Source organism: Cebidichthys violaceus, unplaced genomic scaffold (genome assembly GCF_023349555.1).
Source record: "Cebidichthys violaceus isolate CVI_PGR_0920_01 unplaced genomic scaffold, fCebVio1.0.p SCAF_9, whole genome shotgun sequence".
Taxonomy (NCBI): domain Eukaryota; kingdom Metazoa; phylum Chordata; class Actinopteri; order Perciformes; family Stichaeidae; genus Cebidichthys; species Cebidichthys violaceus.
In genome coordinates this window covers 2,026,930-2,052,869 of record NW_027176975.1, presented here as the reverse complement: position 1 = coordinate 2,052,869, position 25,940 = coordinate 2,026,930, and the positions used below count along the sequence as shown (strand labels likewise).

Sequence of the window (25,940 nt, the reverse complement as noted above, 5' to 3'; positions counted from 1 at the left end):
AACAAAAGCACACTTCATAAGGCCACAAGCCACCCTAACAGAAAATCAGTTGTCCTTTTCCTTTAAAACAACAAGGCCGGATAGAATCACGTTTATGGATGATTAACCTATTAAAGAAAACAGTGACACAAGGAAGCATCAGACACCGTGAGCATTCATTCACAGTTATATAAACCCTTTTTTTCCCACAGTTTTTATTTAAAACATTCAATCCCTTCTATTGATAATTCACAGGTTAGTTTCACCAAGACAATGTTCATTGTTAACTATCTCATTTTATACAAGTTCAACTGTTGCAGTTAAGTTTCAAGCCTTTTGATTAAGTTTCCAATAAACATATTTCATCCACACTAAGTAGGAAAACAGTTGGCAAACATCCTTCCACAGAGGTTAAAATAAAAATACTACAATCCAGAGCCATATTTAGGATTCAGGTGTACTACACAGGTAAAACAGTCTGTTTTAATCACACATCTCTGATGTTAAATATAAACCAGTGTGCTGCTGAAGGATAAATCTTACTTGCATTTTAAATAAAAACTGTCTGTTGTTGATGTACCAAACTGTGACCCTGAATCCAAGTTTCATACTGAATTAGGAATTTGTGTGTACCGTTTCAGTATACTTTGACAAAAATGATTGTTAATTGTATTTATTTTAGACTAATAACATATTAATATACTCAAGGTACAAAAGAACAATTCTATAAGAAAGTCCACAAAGAGCCGCAACGGTAACAGAAAATAAGTTATCCTATTACTTTAATATGACAAGGCCAGATAGAACCACATTCTGGGATGGTTAATCTACGAAGAAAACAGACACACAAGGAAGTATCAGATTAGATTAGATTAGTTGAGAAACTCATTTGCCACCAAAAACGCAAACAGTCAACAATAAACTCATACAGACAACAATAGACACAGTCCACAGTGCACAACAGACAAAAAACACATTACAAAGAATAAATAACACCAGGAAATGCCATATGAAACATTGACATCAGAAAGATGCTAAATCTAAAAAACCACATCTAAAGGTGTTCATTAACAAATCTAACTACTGCTGGAACGAAAGACCTTCTGAGTCATCCTGAGTCTCTCACTGAATGAGCTCCTGAGTCCATTAAAACACAGTAAAACAATCGTTTTTAACTTGGCCCTGGTTCTCTTTACTACAGTAACCTCTAGTGAGTCCGGGGTAAGGCCAACCACTGATCCAGCCTTTCTGATCATGTTATTGATCCTGTTTTTATCATCCGCAGTGATGCCGTCCCCCCAGAGAGCTCGATCCAAACCAATGAGAAACACCTGGCTTGTTACTTTTTTGGCAGGTAACCAATATACTCTTTTTTTTCCAAGCAGAGCAAAGACACTCAGCCATTATGCAGCCACACTATAAAGGAGGTGGGGCACTGGAGGTGCATTCAGTGAAGGACAATATGATGGTGAGTACTTTTTATGGTGTTTTCACCTCAAGTTCAATAAGTGTCAAATTGTAAAGATTATGACTACATTTCAGAAAATTCAATAGATCAAATATATGAATGGTGATATAGAAAATGTCTTAAAAAAATCTTGAAATACAAAAAAATGTTACAAAATGTAATACCTGTGAAAAAGCATATAAATGTATTATTATTATGATTATTATTGTTTTTATCTGTATTTTCTTCTGTATTTCCAAAATCTATTCCAATCTATTATTCTTACAAAAACAGATTTACCATTCACAGACGATCATGACTCAATGTGTTGATGGCTAAACACTGACGGGACTTCTTCACCAAGCTCGTGTCGGTTTAACGCTGTTTTGTGAAAGAACTTTTCTAAAGATTTGGTTCTGTGTTTCATCTCCAGATGAAGCTGTCAGTGCTGCTGCTGCTGCTGGTCTTGCAGACTTCAGCCACGCCTTTGAACATTGGGAGCAACATGGAGCGGGAAAAAGGTAAACACAAACTGGCTTCTTAAATTTGGGGAAATGGGGAAAATAACTGGGATATGTTTATTATAAATGGCTTACAGTATAGAGCAACAAAGAATCTTGAGACAAAACTCTGTAGTGTGTTGGTATTACAGCTGTTTATCGTTCCAAATCACAAACTAATTGTGTTTTCCAACCTTCCCCTGTGTGTAACTAGTCATTTAGATGCTTGTGCTTCTGTTTTATATGATGAGATTTTCTTTTGTGACTTCTGCCACCCCCCCATACAATGTGTTGGACACTGTGAATTAAAAACTATATACTTTTCTACATACTAATCCTGTCCTTTTGTCACTTCTTCAGTTATCTCTTGTTTCATGTAAAAAGAAAAATTTGTTTGTCAAAAGAAAAAGAATTTGAGCATTTTTAAATAAAAAAAATAAAAAATCCTTCTCTTTTCTCTGAGCGTTGATGTGAATGTATCCAATGAAATGTAACCACAGTATACCCACCACAATAAACTAGACAACACCGTTGCCATGTTTAGCATCTTAATTTAATGTGTTAGCATGCTAACATTAGCTAATTAGCACAAAACTCAAAGTACAGCTGAGGCTGATGGGAATGCCATTTTACAAGTATGTGACCATAGACCAAGGAAAGAGATGACATTTTAAGATGAAATGTTAACCGCATCATGGTACTGGAGGAAAATCTTGTGGGATTTTGTCAAAGTTAGAACACTTTGGGGGCTCAGCCCGGAACACTCAAGGGCGATTTTGATAAACAAGCTCTATTTTGTTGCTTTTTTAAGCATTCTGGCACCTTATTTACATACAAAGTACATGTTTTAATCTTTGAAAAACTGTGTGTACCACAAAAAACTGTTTACTTACCAGATTAATTATGAATTGTGATCTTGAAAATAGAAGTGGTTGTTGTTTAATAGGAGTATAGTGAGTAAAAATAGAATACTTAACAACCGCTATTACATTTATTGACTAAGAATTGGAAAATATTGAAATATTGTGCTCTTTGCTCCACTACGTTTATTTGACAGCATTAGCTACTCTGCAGATTAAGAATAATAATGATAATAAAAACTAATAACTCATGATGTATTATCATAGATTAAACTGCCCAGCAGTATACAAAGTACTTAAAATGAGCTCCACCTTTACCAGCTGCAAAAGTAAAGTGATGAATACGTTATATTATAATTCAATAATATAATATATGTTAATATACATAATGAGTACTTTTTGTTCTTTATGTATATTTGATAATCATTTTGTACTTTTACTTGAGTAACATTTTCAACGCGTTTTTCTTCCACCTGGACCTGTCTTTTATGTTACGTAGACTTTGTGCTTTCACACACATTATGCTTTTTGACAATCTTTACAGGTTTAAATTTAAAGTTATATTCAGGGTTAACTCAAAACATACAAAGCTTTAGCACCAACAAAACGATCTGTGAATTCAAATACTGAATGTAGCACTCAAATTTCAAAACAATTTTTGTCACTAAAAAACAAAATTGTCAGCCTCATGGAGGCACTAAATAAAAAGTCACAAGCATCATTAGGATTCATCCTCTGGGGATAATGAATGCAAACATGGCTATCCATCCAATAATTGTTGAGACATTTCAGTGAAGACCAACTGATAGGAAACAAACTGAGAGGTCAGTTACTGTCTTCATAAATCAGAAAGCTGCTTTGTTTTTTATTTTAAGTGTAATGTTACACTTTTCACTCTGTTTATGCTTTGTGTTTGATATTAAAGCAAATATTGTTTGTGCCTTTTCCCTTGTCTTTTTCTAGTCTCCTTCATCAACTCCAATGTAAATGGCATCCCTGAAATCACAGAGAGCCGATCACTGCTACCGCATCGCCCTCTTCTGACTGTTCAGTCCTCCTTTGTGTCTGGCAGTGGCTCTAACCTGGCCTCCTCCTTCGTGTCTGCCGATGGCTCTAACCTGGAGTGGGTGACCTGGAACAACTCTCTCCCAGACTATGCAGTTTCAATTTACAATGATTACTTTTATCGCATTGATTATGTCTGCAAATACATGTGTGAGGCTGGCTTTTATACCCCCAGCATGGGTTCTTATTGCCACTATGCCAATGCAAAAAAAGTAAGTTCTGGTTCCCCATTTGAGATCCTGGTGAACAAAGACAACTTTGAGATCCTGGAGTGGAAAGATGGTTCATATGGTTCAATGCCCCAGAGTTCAGTCAGAACCTGCTCAAGTGGTAATATATATGTAGGGAAGAACAAATATGGACTTGGGCAGGTTGTGACTGGAGAGAACAACTTCTACCTGCCATGGAAGAGTTCTGTATATTCGTACAGCTCCTACCAGGTCCTGACCACCAATGAGGATATAATCAGCCAGCAGGTCTACAATGTCAGGTACATCATTGATGAGTCTAAAATCATCCACTATCCTCCGGAGATCATGCGGATAACATCTGTCCGCAACGACGATTGCCTCTCAGTGGTGAAAACAGACTCCCTTTCAAAAACGTATCAGACAGAGCACAGGTGGGACAAAAGAGTTTCTATCAAAGCAGGTGTTGAAATGACCTTCACAGCCGGGATCCCGTTCATCGTCTCCAATACTATTAGTTTGAGCACTGAAGTGTCGTTCCAGTACTCTTGGGGAGAGACGGTGACCGAGGCCATCACCAGTACTGATTCTGTGCAGATCACGGCCCCGCCAAACAGCTACTGCGTGGTTAATATGGAGCAACATAAGGTCACAGTTGAGATCCCGTACACGGCAAGCCTCACACGCACCTACGCTGACGGGGAGATCCACACCACGTCCATCACCGGGACGTATGACAGCATTCAGGTGGGAGAAGTCCGGGCCGTGGTGGACCGATGTGAACTTCTAAAAGACTTCAAGCCTTGCCGTTAAAATACAAAAAGCCCCGTATAGTTTATAGTTTTTAGTCCAAACACGTTTATTGGTTGGAAGATTTTTAACTGAAACAATCGGAGTGTCTCGGATGTTTTTAGACCGTAAACTAACACCAGGGGTTTCCTTCAAACACAAGTTGTCATTGTTTTCATCTGTTATCCCCGTAGAGTGTCTGACATAATGCAGCTGAATGTTTGATGCTTTTTTCTTTGCACTTCCAACTTTTGATGAAATCTAACTCTTGTTGAATTTGATCGTCATTATTGTAAGCCACTTTTTTTATGCTTATATACATTTTTTTGCACATAATAAAAAATCACACGCCATTTTAAAGTCCCCCACCACTCCAAAGTGTGTCCCTCTTATTTCTACTTCACTTGAATGTTTTCAGCCAAACTGTGCAGAGTTGAAGAGGGAAAGTTTCCCTGAGCTCACCTTTAGTCTCATTTTATCACGGGTTAGTCTTAGAGTGGTTTTGTGACACTGTGACTACTTTGGAAGCCAATCATGGTGCAGTATGTAGTAAAGTAGAGACGTTTCAGTGAAGATGGAGAAACCTTGTGACCAGTAGATTGACCTCTGAAATTAATAGTGCACAAATGTATAATCTTAAGACTTTGACATCTCACTTCAATATAGAGTTCTACATGTTAAAGTACAGAATGTGTCAAGTTGCCCCATCACCAGGTAAGGTGTCAAACAATGAGGGTTAAATTGTCACATTATATTTATACAAATGAGAACATGTATGAGGATTTACAAACTCATTTATGCAGATTCATTTAGACAGATGTTTCCAATAACAGGACTTCATCAGTGTTGGTGCATTAAAAACAGGAACAAGTAAGTAAATAAATAAATAATCTACAGGTTGATAAACAGACCTAAATGCACGTTTACTAGAAAAACAAGTGTAACTGAAAAAATGTAAATATTCATCCTGATTTATGACTATAATTCAAAACCAAATGCAAAATCAATGAACCAAAGTGACAAAGCCTAACATAGTTTAAATGTTGTCACTGATTACATGCACACTCGTATTCCACTATTATTCAGGTTTTGGCAATAAATATGACAAGGAATGAAAAGAGGGTTGCAGTGTTCACACGGTCCAACAAGTCATTGGTGGAAAACCCCAAACATATTTTGATGCAAAGAAGCAAAATGGCACAAGTGGCTCCTGATGTTCCACTTTTCCATATTTAGACGTGATAAGTGACGTGTTAGGACATCGAACCGTCACAGAAGAGAACGGCGTTGACGTGGGATTCACTGGTGATGAGGATGCAGCATGGGGTCATTTCACGTTAATCGGAATATGCTCGGCTGCATGTAAACGTGAATATTGGTGGAATATTCAATAGCCATGTAAACTGCTTATTAGGAATATTGTCTTCTTCCGAATAAGGGCAAAAAACGGAATATTTGTTGCAAGTAAACGTAGCCACTGAGGCTAGGTCATAGGTCCGACACAAATAAACTTTGAACTCTGGAGTGAAAGCTGGATTTGCCCGCTTGCTGCATTGGATGCATTGGTTGACAGTTGAATATTAGCCAGCGTAAAAAAGTGTGGGTGGGTCAGAGGTAGAGCGGGTCGTCCTGTGTTTAGAGGATTAGGTGTTCAATCCCCAGCTCCTCCCGTCTGCATGTTGAACTGTCCTTAGGTGATCCCGAAGGATGTGCCATCTGTGTGAATGTGCATTATTTGATGGGCCAGTGGCACCTTGTATGGCAGCCTCTGCCATCAGTGTATGAATGTGTTTGTGAGCGATTTGAGTAGTCAGAAGACGAGAAAGGTGCTACATAGATGCAAGTGGGGGACAGTAACTCACTGGGCTAGGAGGATTGTCTGGGAACCGGAGGGTTGACGGCCCAATTCCTTGGCTGGGATGAGTTGAGGTGTCCTTGAGCAAGACACTGACCCCCTAGCGGCTCCCAGGGTTCCTATCATGGGCAGCCCACTGCTCCCTGATACAGGAATGGGTCAAATGCAAAGACAAATATCCCCCTTAACGGGATAAATATAGTATAATAAAAAAAAGTACAACTACTGAAACAGCTTTTATTCAATGGATTTTATCTAGTTAAATTAAGATTAAATCAATATTATTGCTGCAATTCTGCATCATCTCATTTTGAGTTGACATCAGGTGGCAAACCTCCGGTTCTGAAAAGTGAAGCTGAAGTGTCTTAAAGCTGCATTCTCTCTAGTGTCCACCAGGGGGTGACTCCTCTGGTTGTATAGAAGTCTAGTCTAAAATGACTCTACTTCTCTCTTGATTTATTCCCTCAGTAAACATTGTAAACATGAGTTTATGGTCTCAATCTCTAGTTTACAGTCTTCTTCAATACAGCATGATGTTCATTTAGTACATTATGCTCCATTTAGAGTCAAACAGACCATAAAGCAGGGGATGTTTTAGGGGCGGGGCTACACGGTGATTGACAGGTGTCTACTAGAGACGTATACGATGTCTCTACGTCACTCCTCCTCAGTCCAGATATGGTCACTTCCGTTCATCGGTTCCCAAAAAAACAACATGGTGATGGTTGTATTCTAAGATGGCGACGGTGAAATTGCCGAACTCGAAGCTTCATAACATCAGTCCAAATCAATGGGTGACCTCACGACGACTCCGTGAACTTCTTATTCACAGTCTATGCATGAGGCACATTACAACCTTGGCAATATGTCAGTATCCATTATAAATGTCATGTATATTTATTTTAGACAGAAAAAGGTGAAGAAGCGTGTGCTTATTTGTAAATAATAATACAAATTCAAAATTCAAAGCCGGTACCTTATTAATTTATGAAGTTGTGCAAGCCAACAATACTGTCCTGAAATATTTCAGAATAAAAGCCCGGTGTTAACAAATGAAGGGATTCTGTCGATAGAGAGACACTAAATGGCTTTTATTTTACAATAAAAACAGTTTTGAATTAAAATAAAATATTTACTTTAATTTTTTTTATTTAATTAAATATGAAATGCAAATTTTTCATAAATTTTATTTTTTGGTTGGAAAAGAATTTGCTGAAAAAGCAAAACCGAAAATGGTAAATGTAATTAAGTAGTGTTATTGTCTTATAAAATATATTCAGACATAAAACAAAATTTAGGATTTCGTAATTGTTGTCTTTCTGAGAGTCTTGTACGGCTACGCCCTTGGCACTCTCAGTAGGATGTAACCCTAACACTCAGAATAAATATAGTTATGTAGACCGTCTATACTTTACTATTGCCTATTTTATGTTTCTCACCATTTTTGACTAACACTGTCAAGTCTTCACCCAGGGAACTTACCTTAAGCTCCTCTGGTAGAGTCGGTCGTCACCTGTGTACCACACGTTTCAGGGACAGGGGAAGAGGGTTAAACTATGTCTAGAAACAGTCTTTTAGTTTGGGTCCCAGACACTTACAAATGGTAAGGCTGTGGTTTTATTAAAGTTTTCTCACAACAGTCACATACAACAATTTGAATTCAATGAAACAGTTTTAGTGGTACAAAAGCTAATGCTAACAATCCTGCTGTAACAGGTATTCCTCAGTCAGCTTTCGCTGGCTTTAACCTGGTCTTCTTATTAAAGAAGTGTATGCTGGAAACAGCTGCTTCTCTCAGTTTTGCTGCTGCTTTTTATGCTGGTCTGAGGCTTGTACCGCCCTCAATTTCATGGGTCACTATTTTACATAAAGCGTCTATGCAGTTTATATGTTTAATCATTTTTATCATGAAATAAAACAGTTTATATCAGTGGTCCCCAAACTAAGGCCCGCGGGCCGGATACGGCCCGCCTCCACATTTGGCCCGGCCCCCTGAACAATACCAGAGACGCATTATGATTTTTTTTTCAGTCTGGCCACGCAAATCCTAGACTAGCCCCTGTCAAATAGAACGGAACAATGGCGAAAAGGTTAGGTAAGAGAAAAATTGATTCAGAATGCAGGGTATTTAACCTGCAGTGGGCAAACGATTATTTTTTTGTTCAATGCAAAGAAAAGGCTGTTTGTCTCATCTGTCAAGAGGCGGTGGCGGTATTCAAAGAATACAATCTGCGCCGACACTATGAATCCCGTCACAAAGACAAGTATGATTTTCACAGGGAAGTTGATGAGAGAGAGCTGCAAACAGCGGTGTCTACAAGCCTACTGGAACCTACAAAAGGATTATAAGGAAGGAACACAAGAACTTTGAGAGACTGCTCATATGAGTCATTTGAGTAAGAGATTCTGCTCTGACTAAGCTAAACTTTTACCTGTTAAGATTGTGCACGGCACAACAGAAAGTTAATGTTAAATGGACTTTTTTTCTGTGAAGATCCCAGAGAGGGTTATTTGGTTATTATTTATTTCATAAATAGTGTTATTTATTTCATTAATAGTATTATTATTTATTTCCTGACTTTATTTTCTGTGAAGATCCCGGAAAGGGTTATTCATATTTGGTTATGTGTGGCTTTCTGGAAAACAATAAATGTTTACATTTCGGCACCCCTGCGATCGTCACACTTTTTCTGTTACAAACTGACCCCGGCCCCCATCAGAGAAGGGAAAAGTTATGTGGCCCTCACAGGAAAAAGTTTGGGGACCCCTGGTTTATATGGTGTAAAGGTTATACTTTTTAAATCAAACAGGTTATATGGTGTAAATGTTACACTTTTTAAATCAAACAGGTTATATGGTGTAAAGGTTATACTTTTTAAATCAAACAGGTTATATGGTGTAAAGGTTATACTTTTTAAATCAAACAGGTTATATGGTGTAAAGGTTATACTTTTTAAATCAAACAGGTTATATGGTGTAAAGGTTATACTTTTTAAATCAAACAGGTTATATGGTGTAAAGGTTATACTTTTTAAATCAAACAGGTTATATGGTGTAAAGGTTATACTTTTTAAATCAAACAGGTTATATGGTGTAAAGGTTATACTTTTTAAATCAAACAGGTTATATGGTGTAAAGGTTATACTTTTTAAATCAAACAGGTTATATGGTGTAAAGGTTACACTTTTTAAATCAAACAGGTTATATGGTGTAAAGGTTATACTTTTAAGTCAAACAGGTTATATGGTGTAAAGGTTATACTTTTAAATCAAACAGGTTATATGGTGTAAAGGTTATACTTTTAAATCAAACAGGTTATATGGTGTAAAGGTTATACTTTTTAAATCAAACAGGTTATATGGTGTAAAGGTTATACTTTTTAAATCAAACAGATTATATGGTGTAAAGGTTATACTTTTATGCTTTCATACTTTTCTACGATATTCTAACACATTCATCCATAATAATAATAATAGTCTAATAGTAAAATTACATTACAAGTACCCAACGAAACATACATGATGTCAGGTACTGTATCTCATGGAGCCTCTTCCATCCTTTCAGGCATTGGGCGTGGCGTCAGACAGAGGTTCACTGGGACCCACCACAGACTAGACATTTCTAACTTTGACGCGTTTGTAGGTCCCAGAGATGGACGTCCATCTGGTCTCCCCGTTTCTTTAGGTGCGACTGAGGCGTGCAGTGTAAGGGATGTTTGCCTCGTATGTATGTCCCACCATACTGACAACACAGGAGTGGTTTGGTGAGACTTTGCACTCAACAGAAACAGTGTTGTCCTTTGACTCAGTATAAGTTGTCCCCTTGGTGAACTGGAGGGTTGCCGATGCGCTATACTCAATGCTGGTGGATACCAATAAGGGGATTTCAGCAGTGATGGTAGCCTGGACACCTAATGTGAGGGAAAAGCTGGTGTCCCACCTTTGCTCCACTTGGCTTTTCTTTGAGAGGGAAGCTGTCTGTGTCGCTATATGGGACCCTTTGTTGATGAGGGTAGCCTTGGTCATGGTCTCAGGAGGATGCTCAAGGATTTTAGCCTCATCATTCTTGTACTTGACATCAGAGATGTGCTCGCTGTATACTTCTTTGTTAAAGGTCAGGACCTGGTAGTGCTTGTACCAATACTCTTTACCCTCCCAGGGAAGGAAGAAGGCCTGATGTTTAACATGCACCTTCCCAAGTCCATACTTGTTCTTTCCAACATAAACTTCATCGTTGGAGCCGCTGGTCTTGACTGAATTCTCAGGCACTGAACCATAGAAGCCTTCTTTCCATTCCAAAAACTCAAAGTTGTCTTTGTTCACCAGGATCTCAAATGGGGAGCCCAGATGCTCTTTATATGCCCAGGGGTAGTGGCAGTAAGGACCCTTGTCAGGGTTGTAGAAGCCAGCCTGGGAATCGAACCTGGCAACGCAGTCGGTGCGCCCAACATATCCGTTGTTGATTGAAACTGCTCCGTTGGGGAGAGAGCCATCAAAGGTTTGCCATTTCAAGTTGGTTTCATTAAAGCTTATCAAGGGAGACTGGTCCAGTTTGTTCTCAATCTCCATGAGAACAACAACTGTCGTGATAAAAGGAACCCTGTCCTCCAGACTTGGGTTTAGTAACCGGACTGTATAAAAGAAAGGATAACAGCACAGATTGGAAAAATGTTTAAGTAAATCAAATGCAAAACAAGTAATCAATTGATGTATTCCTGATGCTTTAAGATACATTTATAATAAATGCTTTATAGGGCAAAATGAAAACTGGACAATGGAGAGTAGGATAAGGGTCTTGCACCCTTGTAATACATGAGGACTGTGTTGGAGGGCAGTCACTGACAAGCTGCTGTCTTGAATTTTAGAAGTTCAGCCAAACAGACAAATTGCTAAACCCCTAACCCAACCAGCGAGGGTCTGTCCAGCTCTGGATCTCTCATGTGTTACACTGTGAAACTCATTTAAAATATTTAGAGGGTGCGTATCTTTTTCAAGCCTTTCCCAAACCAAAAACACAACAGCAAAACGTGTTAGGAATGGAGTCAACTATGTGTTTAACTGCTCCAACATGAGCTGCAATGGTTAGTGAAACAGGAATAGTGTTGCATATCATTTGCTAGCCTCGCGGTACCAGACAACCGGAAATCGTCCCCTACCAAATGTCTGGGTATTTCTAAATTGAAAGTTTTCGCAGGAACGACGCTGTTGCATCGTTAAAAAATGTATCAAGGTTTGTAGAATATTGCACGAGGAGTTTGCGTTTTCAAATGTGATTTAGCAACGCTTTACGCACTACAGATTTAATCACTACTTAGTTCTTAAATCGTCAGCACATCAAACCGAAACAATTTTAATATTCAAACATGTTCTTCTAGTTTGTTTGTAGTTCTCTCTGGGTGTGGTCTTTTATGTTCATACATGGTATTTGTTCTTGAGCTGTGTAGTAGCTCAAGAAGAAGCCTAATGAGGACTTCTTTAACACAATAATGCAAACTTGAAAATGAAAAATTTATTATTTTGAATTATTCATTATAATTTTCCACAAATGTATGTGTTATTTGAGTTGAGATGAAAACAAAAATATAATTATTCCATTTCTTTTTTCAAATACTTTTAAGGCCGTTCTATGACCATAATAAGATGGAAAATAAAAAACTATTTCATGCAATATAAACAATGTAACCTTATTTTCCATTAATGCAAACAATTTTTATGTCAAAATGAAAAAGATATTGCAATTTTCGGTAACACTTTATAATAACTACACACTATGAAGCATTAGTTAAGTATGAGTAAACACTTAATTCATAATTTATAAAGCATTGTTCACTCATTAACACTCATTAGTATACAATTCATTACAAGTTATAAATGTTTTATTCTTGATGAATAAGCTCGTCAATTATGTGTTTGGTGATTATATTTTCATACTTTATAAATGATTGATTCCCCATTTGTAAATGAAGTATTATGTATTACAAAACAATTATTAAGGAGTTGTAGATGATTAATAACATCCTTTATGAAGTGCTAGTAAATGATTAAGAACTTATTTAGATGTACATTATTCATGCATTTATATATATATATATATATATATATATATATATATATATATATATATATATATATATATATATATATATATATATATAATGATTTAGATATGCACTAATGGTTAGGGACTATGTTAATATATGCTTTATAAATGTGTATTCATTCAGTGCCAACTGGGTTTTGTTGAATATTTCAGCTGCTTCATAAACATCTACATTATTGGGAGTTGATAGACAGTTAATAAGTACAAAACTTGATATTTGTTATATGTCTGTTTATATAATATTGTGCTATTTAAAATTCAAATCAAGACAATTAGGGGACTTTGACTGAAGCTTTATTGTATGTTGTTTAATCCCATTATGCTCCATGCAAAATTACTTTTGCTGCAACACCTACTGTGAACATCTGGGTCCTTGCACACCAAACTTTTAATCACATTTAAATTGAACTCATAATCAGGAAAAGTCTTCTGATTGTCATGTGTGAAAGTTAAATTTAAATACTCTTGCGTAGATGAAGCAAGTATAGGCAGATGACCAGTGTTGTTATTTACATTATATATTGCCTTACAAAAAAAGTAATAATCATTTTCTAATTCTGCAGCAGTAGAACAACTGGTTACATACCTTTCCAAAAAAGCTGCTCTTCTTGGTGATTTTTGTATTTTGTGTAGTAACAATGAAGTTTGATCTATTTATCATTAATTGTTTTGTAATGTAATGTTCCTGACTGTAACATGCATGCTGATTGAATATTTGAGTGACTGTGACACAGATTTAGTTTGCATGGAATTTTATTTTATGCATAACAATGAAATCTTAAATGCAAATTTTCCATTGTTGAAAAACTGAAGAAATAATTAATGCCAAGTAGTTATATTGTCTTACACGATATATCAAAACAAATAAAACATAAAAGCAGGTTATTGTTTTAGCTTGATTACAATGTTTCTTTCAGGGACAGGGTGTGGGATCAGGGAGAGGTTCACAGGGATCCACCACACTCCTTACTTCTGCCATTTGGACACTTTTGTAGGTCCCAGAGATGGACGTCCATGTGGTTTCCCCGTTGCTGTAGGTGCGGCTGACGCTTGCAGTGAAAGGGATGTCTGCCCCGTACTGATACCCCACCATACTGACACCGCAGGAGTGGTTTGGTGGGACATTGTGCGTAACACTAAGAGTGTGGGTGTTGGACTCACTATAAGTTGTCCCCTTGGTGAACTGGAAGGTCATTGACGCACTAAGCTGAATTTCTGTCTCGGCAATTAAGGGGAGTTTGGCAGTCATGCTGATCTGGGCGCCCGCTGTGATAGAAAAGGTGGTCTCCCATGTTTGATCCACTTTGTTCATCTTTGAAAGGGAAGCTGTCCCTGTCACTGTCTGGCAGCCCCTGTTGGTGATGGCAGACTTGCGCATGGTCTCTGGAGGATACTCAATGGGTTTAATGCCATCAGTCTTATACTTGACATCAGACAAGTGCTCCTTGTATACATCTTTGCTAAAAGTCAGGACCTGGTAGGACCTGTACCAATACTCTGAACCGCTCCAGGGAAGGTAAAAGACCTTATCTTCAACATCCACCTTTCCAAGACCATACATGTTCTTCCCAACATATCTTTGGCAGGTAGTGCAGGTCTTGACTGAATTCGGAGGCACTGAACCGTCGTACCCTTCCTTCCATTCCAGAAACTCAAAGTTGTCTTTGTTGACCAGGATTTGAAATGGGGTGCCAACAAACCCAGACCCCCCATGGGTGTAGTGGCAGTAAGGAATCGAATCCATGCCAGGGTTGTAGAAGCCGGAGTTGTACCAGAATTGGCAAACGTAGTCGGTGCGTTTAACATATCCGTTGTAGATTGAGACTGCTCCATTGGGGAGAGAGCCATTAAAGGTCTGCCATTCTAGATTGGTTTGATTATTGTTGAGCTGGAGATCCTTCTCTGAATAATTCTCAATCCCTACACGAGTTGGAATAGCCTGGTTTGCCGTTCCGGTATCAGTGATAATAGGAACTATGTCCTCCAGATTTGGATCCAGGAACAGAACTGTTTAAAAAAAAAAAAGAAGGAAAGAGACACAGATGGGAACAAAGTTTATGTATAAACCAAATGACATCAGTACTCAATCAAATCTTTCCTAATCCTTTTTAAACTAAGTTTTGAAGAATTCTTTATCGGGCAATTCACAATTAAAGTGACGTCAGCAACTGTAATTTCCAGAGAACTTGGATATCTGAGGCAGGAAAAGCCTGCAGTGACTCAACAAGGGCAACAGAGTTTTAAAATGCCTTTTAAGGTGTACATTTTTAAAAACTGTATACTTTGTATCTGTGTGTACACGTACAACAGAAACAATGACTTCTTAAAGTAACAGATGGTTTCACGTAAACAACAACCAGCAAACGGACCAGAAGTAAACCTTCACAGAGCTCGAAACAAAGCAACACCACTCTGCGTGCCCAATTCAGGTTCATTGGTTCCCAACCTTCTCAGAGTTTTCCTTTGCACGATACAGTTCTTGAAAACCACTGAGATGTCTTAATGTTTCGTATAACTAGACTCCCAATCAACGCTTTCTTGTGTTTTCATCTCCTTATATTGTAAAGTGACGCTAAGCAGGAACTCCACCTTCATCGTTACTCCACAAGAGTTAAATCTAGTTTTTACCGTGAAACCAAACATCAAGTATGTATAAATAAATACGGAATTAGCTGTTGATTGAATAAACTCACTGAGCATGCTCAGAATATTCTTTTATGGTATTTGAGGTATTGTTGACGTAGCCTTTATCACCACCTACTGGCCCAGTGTAGCGCTTGGAGATGTTTTTTTGTGTCAAATGAAGAATTTCAGTTTAAATATTTTCTATGTTCATGTCTTTTTTGCTTCCTACATTTGTGCTAACACTTTATATCCTCATCAAGTTGTGCACAAATGGCGAAACTTGGAAATGGAGGCGTTTGAATTTTCAAATGTGATTCAGCAACGCTTAACGCACCACAGATTTAATCACCACTGAGATCTTCAATCGTCAGCACATCAAACCAAAATGATTTGCATGTCTTTGCAACACTTGCAACTTAAATCAATTGAAATTAAATCCGTGTTCAAGCAACATGGAAGACTCACACTGTAATGTCAGTTTCAGTTTACCTGGTTTGTTGTACTTCTCACAGCTGTCTAGGCCTGCTGAGGTCAGAGCTGGCAGCGCCAACATCAGCAACACAGACAGCTTCATCTGCAGATGAAACAGAACAAAACCACTGCAGTGAACCTACCAGCAGTTTGTAGCATTATACCAAAATTAAAATGAAGGCAGTGTTTGGTTTATTATATTATTTGTCATTCATTTTATTAAAAAAAAGAACTTAACGCAGACAAAAGCAGCAGAATCACTTTGGTGGATTTATGGGAAAGTTGCAAAAACTTACAGTCACGACGTTCAAAAGTCCAGCGGAGGGTCAGGCAGGCAGGTACGCAACAGTTGGGTTCAAGCAAACAGGTAACAGATGCTAGAGAACAAAGACGTGATGCACACTGAAGCTTTGATAGACGGTCAGTGACTGTGGTGAAGAGGCGGTTATAAGAGGTGCAGATACGGAGATGGGCGGGGAAAGTTCAGGTGAAGGTGACTTTAGTTTAATATTAAATGTGCTGAGCTGACTGTCAATAAAGAGACATGTCATGATCTGTTTTTAATCATTTTATCTCATTCTAGAGAAATGTGAGTCACTAAATAATCTGTGATGCTTTTCTTTCTGTGGATTTGATTTCTGAAATAGCTGTAGGTGTGTATGACTTCAGCTTCAGGCAGTGTGAAGAAAAGCAAAGGGTTGGACATTTTTCCACAGAAGCATGAAGACATAGAAACAAGTTTATTCCTGTAGGACAGGGCTCACTAATCGGTGGACCGCGGTCCGGTTCCAGACCCGGACGCCGTTGTATCCGGACCTGGACTTATAACCGGGTAGATAATTGAGAATTATTACATTTTCATTGGAGCGCATTCATTCACTGCCCAGCAATGCTGTAAAGGAGAGAATAGAACTGAAACAAGTGGGTTCAATAACCACAGATAAAGTTCCTGCACACAAAGTTCTCTTTGTAGAGGAGGAGAAGAATATAATAGCATGTTTTTATTTTATTGACATCACTTCACACCTGAGTGAACTGAATTTAAAGCTGCAGGGCAAAGACAAGTCAGTTAAATACATTTTCTAAAATGAAGTAGTTTATTTTAAGAGCGACATTTTTCAAAAGCTTTCTGTTATGTATTTTATTTTTTATTCCAGCCCATATTTTACTTGAAATGAGAGAAGAACATTTATTTATTACTAGAGCATATATTATTTATTATTCATCCAGTTCAATATGAAGTCTGACAATAAATATTAGATATTATTCAATTGAACTTTATTTATTATATTTGACAGTCAGATGTTGACTACATACAGACGTTAACACAACTGTTGGGCTACTTCAATACATATGGGACTAAATCAGAGCACAAGTTAGACATTACTGGGATGTTTCGGACCTTTGCTTGAGGAAATTCTCTCTAACTGGATCTCGCTGAATGTTAATTGAACTGAACTGCTGTAGGATTTGGTGCCAGCTGAATCACCTCTACAAATCAGTTGTTAGTCTGCAGCTGACTTCTTATCTCACAGATTCTTAATTCTGTCATTCCAACTTTTCATGACTTTGTCAATCAATTTGTTCCCAATGACATCATACCATCGTTTCCTGTTTCTGTTTTAATGAGTGCTTTTTAAACAATCATTTGAAATACCAATGTATTAGAGGGACCCCAGACAAAAGCACCCAATTTTAAGCATGCCAGATCACCATGGCAGCTTCTGCTGCACGACTAACCTGCTCCGTTGTAGCCTATGATCAGTGTATCGCATTGAGATCGTGGATAATACGTTTCTTTCACTATTGGACATTCTTTTGCAAACAATTACAAAGTAAATTAGTAATGCCACTGAAAGAAGCCATGTAATCATAGTAGTTCATGCATCCTGTTGCCTTTTTAGTTTGCCACAGGAACCTACACACACTCAGGTATTGATCCAACAAACCTGAGCAAGAATACTGCATGCCACAATCTCATTCTTGTTCCTGTCTACTTCAGGTAATTTGAACACTTTTCACACAGCATATTATCCAAACACTAAACGAATGGTGGAGGCACAGCAGCTGCACATCACTTTGGACTATGTTTTTATGATTGATCCTGATTTGTGCCTGACTTCTTTGATCCTTCAGGCCTCGTACCTGTGGCCGTTATCTTCCAGCAGCTCAGTCATTGTGCAATCATTACCTGTAGGAGTCAGGTTCCAAAGAATTGTTATTTTTCTAAATACCGTGTCAAAACAGATAAGCACACCTTGTGACCTTTAATTTCATTCTCACACTCAAGCTCTGAATATCTGCCACAACAAGACTTAAAGCTATGTTGGTCCACGGCCAGTGATGTTTGGATCTCACTGCTTGTGTTTGCTTGAACCTGAATCATCATCCTTCTCACGGACTAGTCTCAGTCTCAAAGACCCAAATAAGTGCAGCTCTTAAAGTCAATGTCTGTCCTGCTGAGGAGATCATAGGTTCTCCTTCTTGTCCTGTGCTGGTCCATCAGTACTCTTTGTGTTCTTATGAAGTGTTTGGTCCAGTTCTGTGTAAGTCACAGCTGCTTTGAGAAACTGTTTCCTTGTTGGGCCAGAATCCCTTTATTCTTGTTGTTTGCATTCAGCTAACGTGTTAATCATCATGGCTGATGATAGTTTGTTGAAACATGAGGCTTGAAAGAAGTCTGAGCTCTCTTAATTAAAAAGCGTTCTTACATCATGAGGAACTTCTTCAGTTAAAAGACTGGGTAAAGGATTTTCACTTTTTACAAAGTTGTCTTTCTTGAAATGTGCAGAATAAAGTGACACAGAGACAGATTTTCGTTCTAACCTTCAGTTATTTGCTTTTTCTTTGATTACTTCAGGCCTCACATCTGTTGCCAGTAATGCGATTAATCATTCCCTGTCTGAGAATTCCAAAGAATCTTTCATTGTACCTGTTGCCATTAACCTTTCAGCAGCTCAGTCATTGTGCAATCATTACCTGTAGGAGTCAGGTTCCAAAGAATTGTTATTTTTCTAAATACCGTGTCAAAACAGATAAGCACACCTTGTGACCTTTAATTTCATTCTCACACTCAAGCTCTGAATATCTGCCACAACAAGACTTAAAGCTATCTTGGTCCACGGCCAGTGATGTTTGGATCTCACTGCTTGTGTTTGCTTGAACCTGAATCATCATCCTTCTCACGGACTAGTCTCAGTCTCAAAGACCCAAATAAGTGCAGCTCTTAAAGTCAATGTCTGTCCTGCTGACCAGAACATAGTAAACGTCCTGAAAAGTGTATTTGTTGTCCAACAAGCACATGAGCATCCAAGCTGTGTGCCTCTCTCTCTCTCTCTCTCTCTCTCTCTCTCTCTCTCTCTCTCTCTCTCTCTCTCTCTCGCTCTCTCTCTCTCTCTCTCTAGGTTCTCCTTCTTGTCCTCCGCTGGTCCATCAGCACGCTTTGTGTTTGCCCTCCTGATGAATGCCAAAAAAAAAGTCGTGAAATATCTGATCAAAGGTTCAAATCAGTGAAAATATTAAGTAATAAAAGTCACGTATTTTTTCTTAAGTTGTTCAAGTAGAAAATGTGCCTTCATCAGTTTAATGATGTCATACAGGCACATGTCTCTGGTCTCCTAGTTTGTCCTTGTCCTCTCTTTTCACTCAGGCTTACTTGTGCTGGGCTATCTTCAAGCCTTGTGTTAGGAGGACTTTGAGGGAGAAGCAGAACATGAACACACACACACACACACACACACACACACACACAGACAGACAGACAGACAGACAGACAGACAGACAGACACTCTCACACACACACACACACACACACACTCTCACACACTCTCTCACACTCTCTCACACTCTCACACTCTCACACACACACACTTTTCTTTGGGTGAAATACAGCTCTATTGTGACTCTACAGACACATTGTAACGTTTGGTTTTCACTTCATATAACATGTGTAACATCTAATACAGCTGTGTTCTGTTTGAACTCACTCTAAACCAAACTAAATAGAGATGAGAAGCTGCCAGGGTACAAAGATAAACGACCAAAGATACAGCAGAAAAATGAGAGTTAAATATTCATCAGAACATGAGAATGCTGCATTCACCCCACGTCAACAATCTAATATATTTACAATAGATAATAGAGATGAAATAATAGAAAACAATGGAGCAGGGAGGAAGTTCTGCTGCTGGTGGATGAGCTGCATCAGAGAAATCATATCATATTTAAATATACAGTAGACTAACATTAGCATTAACTAATGTGTTATTCATCATGGCCAACAATAGTTTGTACAATCATGTGTCAGAAGGTGTTACTGCACTGCAGTCATCTGGATCTACTCTGAACCAGCTTGAGAGTCCACAGTGGTGAAATGTAACTAAATACATTGAGTCAAGTACTTCTGTACAATGTTGAGGTTCCTGTACTTTATACATCTTGTACTACTCTGCTACATTTCAGAGGCAAATATTGATATATTTACTCCACTACACTTATTATATATCTTTAGTTACTTTACAGATTCAGAGTAATACAAATAAGTCTTGCAGAAACCCTTTAGCAACTCACCAGTGCTACGGTCTAAAACTGAGGGTTTTGGAGTGATAACAGTATTTTACATCCACATAAGAAACCAGATTACTGTGAGAAGTCAGATCAGGAAGTGTTGTGTATTAACAAGGCTGTGCAAGTAATAATCTGCAGATAAAACTATATATAAATATATATTTGGAGCTGTGGGGATGAAAGAAAGTGTACTTTTTCACTAATGATAATTGAGCTAGGCTAACAGTTTCCCTCTGCTTCCAGTCTTTGTGCTAAGCTAAAATAAACGCATCAGGAGATGGAACTGATCTGAGTAGGACAACATTACTGTATGGTTCATTAACAATTAATACACATTTATATTCCCTGTTCCTTTATGAGAATTAAATGTGTTTTTTTCAAGTTTCAAGATATTTAATATTACAGTTTTTTTCAATCGCTAACAAGCGCTTACCCATACTTCAGATACTTTTTCTAAACGCTTAACACAGACTCACACCTACAAACCACAATTGCCGAAATGGATAATTTTCTTCTCAAAAACACATTTTGTTAAATATATACTAACTCTTCATTTCAAAATAGAACACATCTTTCTCTGCACACACTAACTTTACCAAAACACTGGAAATCTGACTCAAAATGAAATTATTCTGTCAAAGAATAACTCTTGTTTTCACTTCACAAGGTCCTTCCAGTCAATCAAAGTACACCAGGTTTCAAAATACTGGCTATTGCTGACATTACAAAAACTGCATAGACTTTTATGTTTCAGTTTTACAGGTATTTGCATGCAAAACATGCAATCCACTGTTTTTACACTAAATGTCTTGGTTGGGAACTGTATGTCCACATGTAATGTTCACATTCAAAAGCATTCCAGTAAAAACCAAATCAGTTTTTTTTTTCCCTTTACTGTTTACTACAGGAGGTACAGTATAGATACTGTTTACAGTATGATAGAACAGAAAAAGTTTTACAGTATTGCTTACAGTGAACAAAATATCCATGAAACACACAAGAGCATTCTGAACAAAAAAACAACCGCAAAAAGCCCAGATAAAAAGGGGGGGGGGAACTAAAAAAAGCACAAACTTCCTGTATCTAATCTCTGCGATCTTCAGGGTTAGGCCACATGTTTTCATCAACATCGCATCTGATATTATCCAAGGCGATGCACCTGGGATAAAACCGCTTGGAATGTCAGATCCACCCTTGGCAATCATCAACTGTGATGTCCCTGCAGCCAGCATCCATGGCTTCAAGGAGGGACATCTGGTCATGTGGCTGATGGTCATAAACCTTCCACCTCCATGCAGAAAAGAACTCCTCTATGGGGTTGAGGAAAGGTGAATAGGGTGGAAGGAAGAGACGTACCAGTCTTGGGTGGACTTCAAACCATGTTGTTATTGCTTGCGAATGATGGAAAGCCACATTGTCCCAGGTGATTACAAAGGTCCTCATGTTTTCACCCTCCTGATCCTGCTCTGGAACCAGGCGCTGGTGGAGATCATTGAGAAAGGCAAGGAGGCGCTCGGTATTGTAGGGTCCAACCTGACATCTGTGAAGGAGTAATCCTGCATTTGCAATTGCTGCCCACATGGCAATGTTTGCCCCTCTCTGTCCTGGCACATAAACTGTGGCCCTTTTTCCAATGACATTTCGTCCACGTCGACGCCTTTTGGCCAGATTGAATCCTGCCTCATCTATGTATATGAATTCATGAGGGGCCTGGTTGGCCTCCAATTCCATAACTCTCTGAAACAAAGTTTATGTAAATCATGTCATTACTGTATACCATACTGTACTGTAACCTATTACTGAGTAGGTTACCTACTTGAAAAGTGCAAAGCTTATAGAACTGGACATTGAATTGAAGATACACTATACCTGGACATATTGTCGTCGTAGCTCCTTGACTGTCTCACTGTTCCTCTCAAAGGGAACAGTGTAGAGCTGCTTCATCCGCACTCTGTGTTTGGACAATGTCCGCGTAATGGTCGTGAGGCTGATGCTATTGATATTGTCAAATATCCCATGGTCCTCCACAATTCTACTTTGAATTTCATGCAGTTTTATTGCATTATTTGCAACAACCATTTCTACAATGGTAAGCTCTTGATCATTAGTGAGGAGCTTTCCTCTTCCCCCAGAGGGAGGAAGACGTTGCATTCTTTAGAGGGACAAAAAATTCAACATCTGCATTACTGTATGGCCTTATTGACACGTCAAGTGAGAATAGAAACAATCCATGTAAAATGCAATACTTACCTGTTGGTTTGTTGAAAGATGCGTATAATGGAGGCAACCGTTGACCGCCTCAAATTGGGCTGCACTCTTTCACCAGCCTCTCTTAGTGAAAGACCGTGGTTGACTACATGGTCAATGATAGTGGCACGAATTCCATCACTGATTACTGTTCTTGCAGCCCTTGGAATGCCACCACCACGCATTCGTACACCTCTACCTTGCCCTCTCCTTGGGCCTGCTCTTCTCCCTGCTCCTCTCACTGCTCCTCTCACTGCTCCTGCACCTCTCACTGCTCCTCTCACTGCTCCTGCACCTCTCACTGCTCCTCTCACTGCTCCTGCACATCTCACTGCTCCTCTCACTGCTCCTGCTCCTCTCACTGCTCCTGCACCTCTCACTGCTCCTCTCACTGCTCCTGCACCTCTCACTGCTCCTCTCACTGCTCCTGCTCCTCTCACTGCTCCTGCACCTCTCACTGTACCTCTCACTGCTCCTGCACCTCTCACTGCACCTCTCACTGCTCCTCTCACTGCTCCTGCACCTCTCACTGCTCCTCTCACTGCTCCTGCTTTTCTCACTGCTCCTGCACCTCTCACTGCACCTCTCACTGCTCCTGCTCCTCTCACTGCTCCTCTCACTGCTCCTGCACCTCTCACTGCACCTCACACTGCTCCTGCACCTCTCACTGCATCTCTCACTGCTCCTTTCACTGCTCCTGCTCCTCTCACTGCTCCTGCACCTCTCACTGCACCTCTCACTGCTCCTGCACCTCTCACTGCTCCTCTCACTGCTCCTGCACCTCTCACTGCTCCTCTCACTGCACCTCTCACTGCTCCTGCACCTCTCACTGCTCCTTTCACTGCTCCTGCTCCTCTCACTGCTCTTCTCACTGCTCCTGCACCTCTCACTGCACCTCTCACTGCTCCTCTCACTGCCCCTGCACCTCTCACTGCATCTCTCACTGCTCCTGCACCTCTCACTGCACCTCTCACTGCTCCTGCTCCTCTCACTGCTCTTCTCACTGCTCCTGCACCTCTCACTGCACCTTTCACTGCTCCTGCACCTCTCACTGCATCTCTCACTGCTCCTTTCACTGCTCCTGCTCCTCTCACTGCTCCTGCACCTCTCACTGCACCTCTCACTGCTCCTGCACCTCTCACTGCTCCTCTCACTGCTCCTGCACCTCTCACTGCTCCTCTCACTGCACCTCTCACTGCTCCTGCACCTCTCACTGCTCCTTTCACTGCTCCTGCTCCTCTCACTGCTCTTCTCACTGCTCCTGCACCTCTCACTGCACCTCTCACTGCTCCTCTCACTGCCCCTGCACCTCTCACTGCATCTCTCACTGCTCCTGCACCTCTCACTGCTCCTGCTCCTCTCACTGCTCTTCTCACTGCTCCTGCACCTCTCACTGCACCTCTCACTGCTCCTGCACCTCTCACTGCATCTCTCACTGCTCCTTTCACTGCTCCTGCTCCTCTCACTGCTCTTCTCACTGCTCCTGCACCTCTCACTGCACCTCTCACTGCTCCTCTCACTGCCCCTGCACCTCTCACTGCATCTCTCACTGGGCCTGCTCTTCTCCCTGGGCCCCTTGCTCTTACTCTTCCTCGTCCAGACATTACAGTGTTTGTCTTTTTCTGTTTCTGTTTCCAAAAACATCACTCCTCAAAGTCCTCCTTTTACTGTATAAGTAATGCCACTGAGTCTAAGCCAGACTGGAATCAGCTGTGGTTTGCCCAATTTACCCAACATAAATCAGCTATGTGTCAATTATTCAATTGTTTGTTTATTATCAGCTGAGATATATTGTTTTAGAACTGATATCATTGCAGAAGAGGTTTTTAGAAGTAGACATTTAAATCATCTTTCATTTCATGTTTTTAAACTTCATAATTCTAAATGATTCTCATTTCATTCCTCTGATGTGCAGCTTAACTGACTCATTTGATTCAAACGTAACATGATCTGTATCATCTGTGAATGTGTTACAGACTGACGTTTTATTCATTTTTACTCCAGAGGTATTCAAAAACATGATCTTCATCATCATCCAAAATGATCACCATGACAACCTCTTCTGATATCTGCAGAATACAAAAACATGAAAATGTGAAGAAGTGTTATTTTAGCTTTTGACTGCACATCAAACTGTGACTTAATATCAGTGAAGTTTCTACAAATACACAGTTTATTTCATTCAGTGTGTTAAACAGTGACACTTATTTATTATGATTATGATCTGAGACATTATTTTATTAATAAAGAAGCTCATTTATGAACCTGTGATGAAAAACAACTAATCCTGAAGCTCATTATGAGAAACATTCTTTAAATATTGAGTTATTGAGTTAAAATATAGAGAAAGTTTCTCATTACAGTTTTTTTCAGGCGCTACCAAGTGTTTGTCCAACCAGTGGTCACATTTTCAAAACTCTAAACACAATTAGCACAGCATCGGTCTTTTGTGGCCATACCATTCACACATTTCATGTCGTTTTCAAACAATATGCAGTCAGTGAACACATTTCCACAATGCTTACATTTTCTTAACAGACAAGCTATACCTCCCAACAAAATTATGGATTGTTTTTGTATTATTTACAAATGTTAACACACAACATCCCACAATGGCAAAAACAATATTCCAAACCTTAGATACAGTCTAAAAACCTCTTCTGCAATGATATCAGTTCTAAAACAATATATCTCAGCTGATAATAAACAAACAATTGAATAATTGACACACAGCTGATTTATGTTGGGTAAATTGGGCAAACCACAGCTGATTCCAGTCTGGCTTAGACTCAGTGGCATTACTTATACAGTAAAAGGAGGACTTTGAGGAGTGATGTTTTTGGAAACAGAAACAGAAAAAGACAAACACTGTAATGTCTGGAAGAGTAAGAGCAAGGGGCCCAGGGAGAAGAGCAGGCCCAGTGAGAGGAGCAGTGAGAGGTGCAGGAGCAGTGAGAGGAGCAGTGAGAGGAGCAGTGAGAGGAGCAGTGAGAGGTGCAGGAGCAGTAAGAGGTGCAGTGAGAGGTGCAGGAGCAGTGAGAGGAGCAGTGAGAGATGCAATGAGAGGTGCAGGAGCAGTGAGAGGAGCAGTGAGAGGAGCAGTGAGAGGAGCAGTGAGAGGTGCAGGAGCAGTGAGAGGTGCAGTGAGAGGTGCTGGAGCAGTGAAAGGAGCAGTGAGAGGTGCAGGAGCAGTGAGAGGAGCAGTGAGAGGAGCAGTGAGAGGTGCAGTGAGAGGTGCAGGAGCAGTGA

The 25,940-nt window shown here is 39.5% G+C and overlaps 2 protein-coding genes and 1 pseudogene across 2 annotated transcripts; 1 reads left to right on the top strand and 2 right to left on the bottom strand.

The window, feature by feature from the left end:
• Nucleotides 1-1,402: 1,402 nt before the first annotated feature.
• LOC137867224 (natterin-3-like) lies at nt 1,403-5,199 on the top strand. Its single transcript, XM_068703708.1, has 3 exons — nt 1,403-1,447; nt 1,860-1,947; nt 3,750-5,199. The coding sequence occupies exons 1-3, from the start codon at nt 1,442-1,444 to the stop codon at nt 4,850-4,852; spliced, it is 1,197 nt and encodes a 398-aa protein (XP_068559809.1). The 5' UTR covers nt 1,403-1,441; the 3' UTR covers nt 4,853-5,199.
• A 5,044-nt stretch (nt 5,200-10,243) lies between these two features.
• On the bottom strand, nt 10,244-11,251 carry LOC137867560 (natterin-3-like; annotated as a pseudogene).
• Nucleotides 11,252-13,599: 2,348 nt separating this feature from the next.
• On the bottom strand, nt 13,600-16,290 carry LOC137867311 (natterin-3-like). The gene is made up of 3 exons (XM_068703840.1): nt 16,175-16,290; nt 15,897-15,981; nt 13,600-14,789 (listed from the first exon to the last, which is right to left on the bottom strand). Exons 2-3 carry the CDS (start codon nt 15,979-15,981, stop codon nt 13,696-13,698), a joined length of 1,179 nt encoding a protein of 392 aa, XP_068559941.1. The 5' UTR covers nt 16,175-16,290; the 3' UTR covers nt 13,600-13,695.
• Nucleotides 16,291-25,940: the final 9,650 nt, after the last annotated feature.

Coding starts and splice junctions, on each gene's coding strand:
- LOC137867224 (XM_068703708.1), top strand. Junction 1,948..3,749: donor CAACATGGAGCGGGAAAAAG/GTAAACACAAAC, acceptor GTCTTTTTCTAG/TCTCCTTCATCAACTCCAAT.
- LOC137867311 (XM_068703840.1), bottom strand. CDS start 15,981: ATGAAGCTGTCTGTGTTGCTGATGTTGGCGCTGCCAGCTCTGACCTCA. Junction 14,790..15,896: donor TGAGAAGTACAACAAACCAG/GTAAACTGAAAC, acceptor TTTTTTAAACAG/TTCTGTTCCTGGATCCAAAT.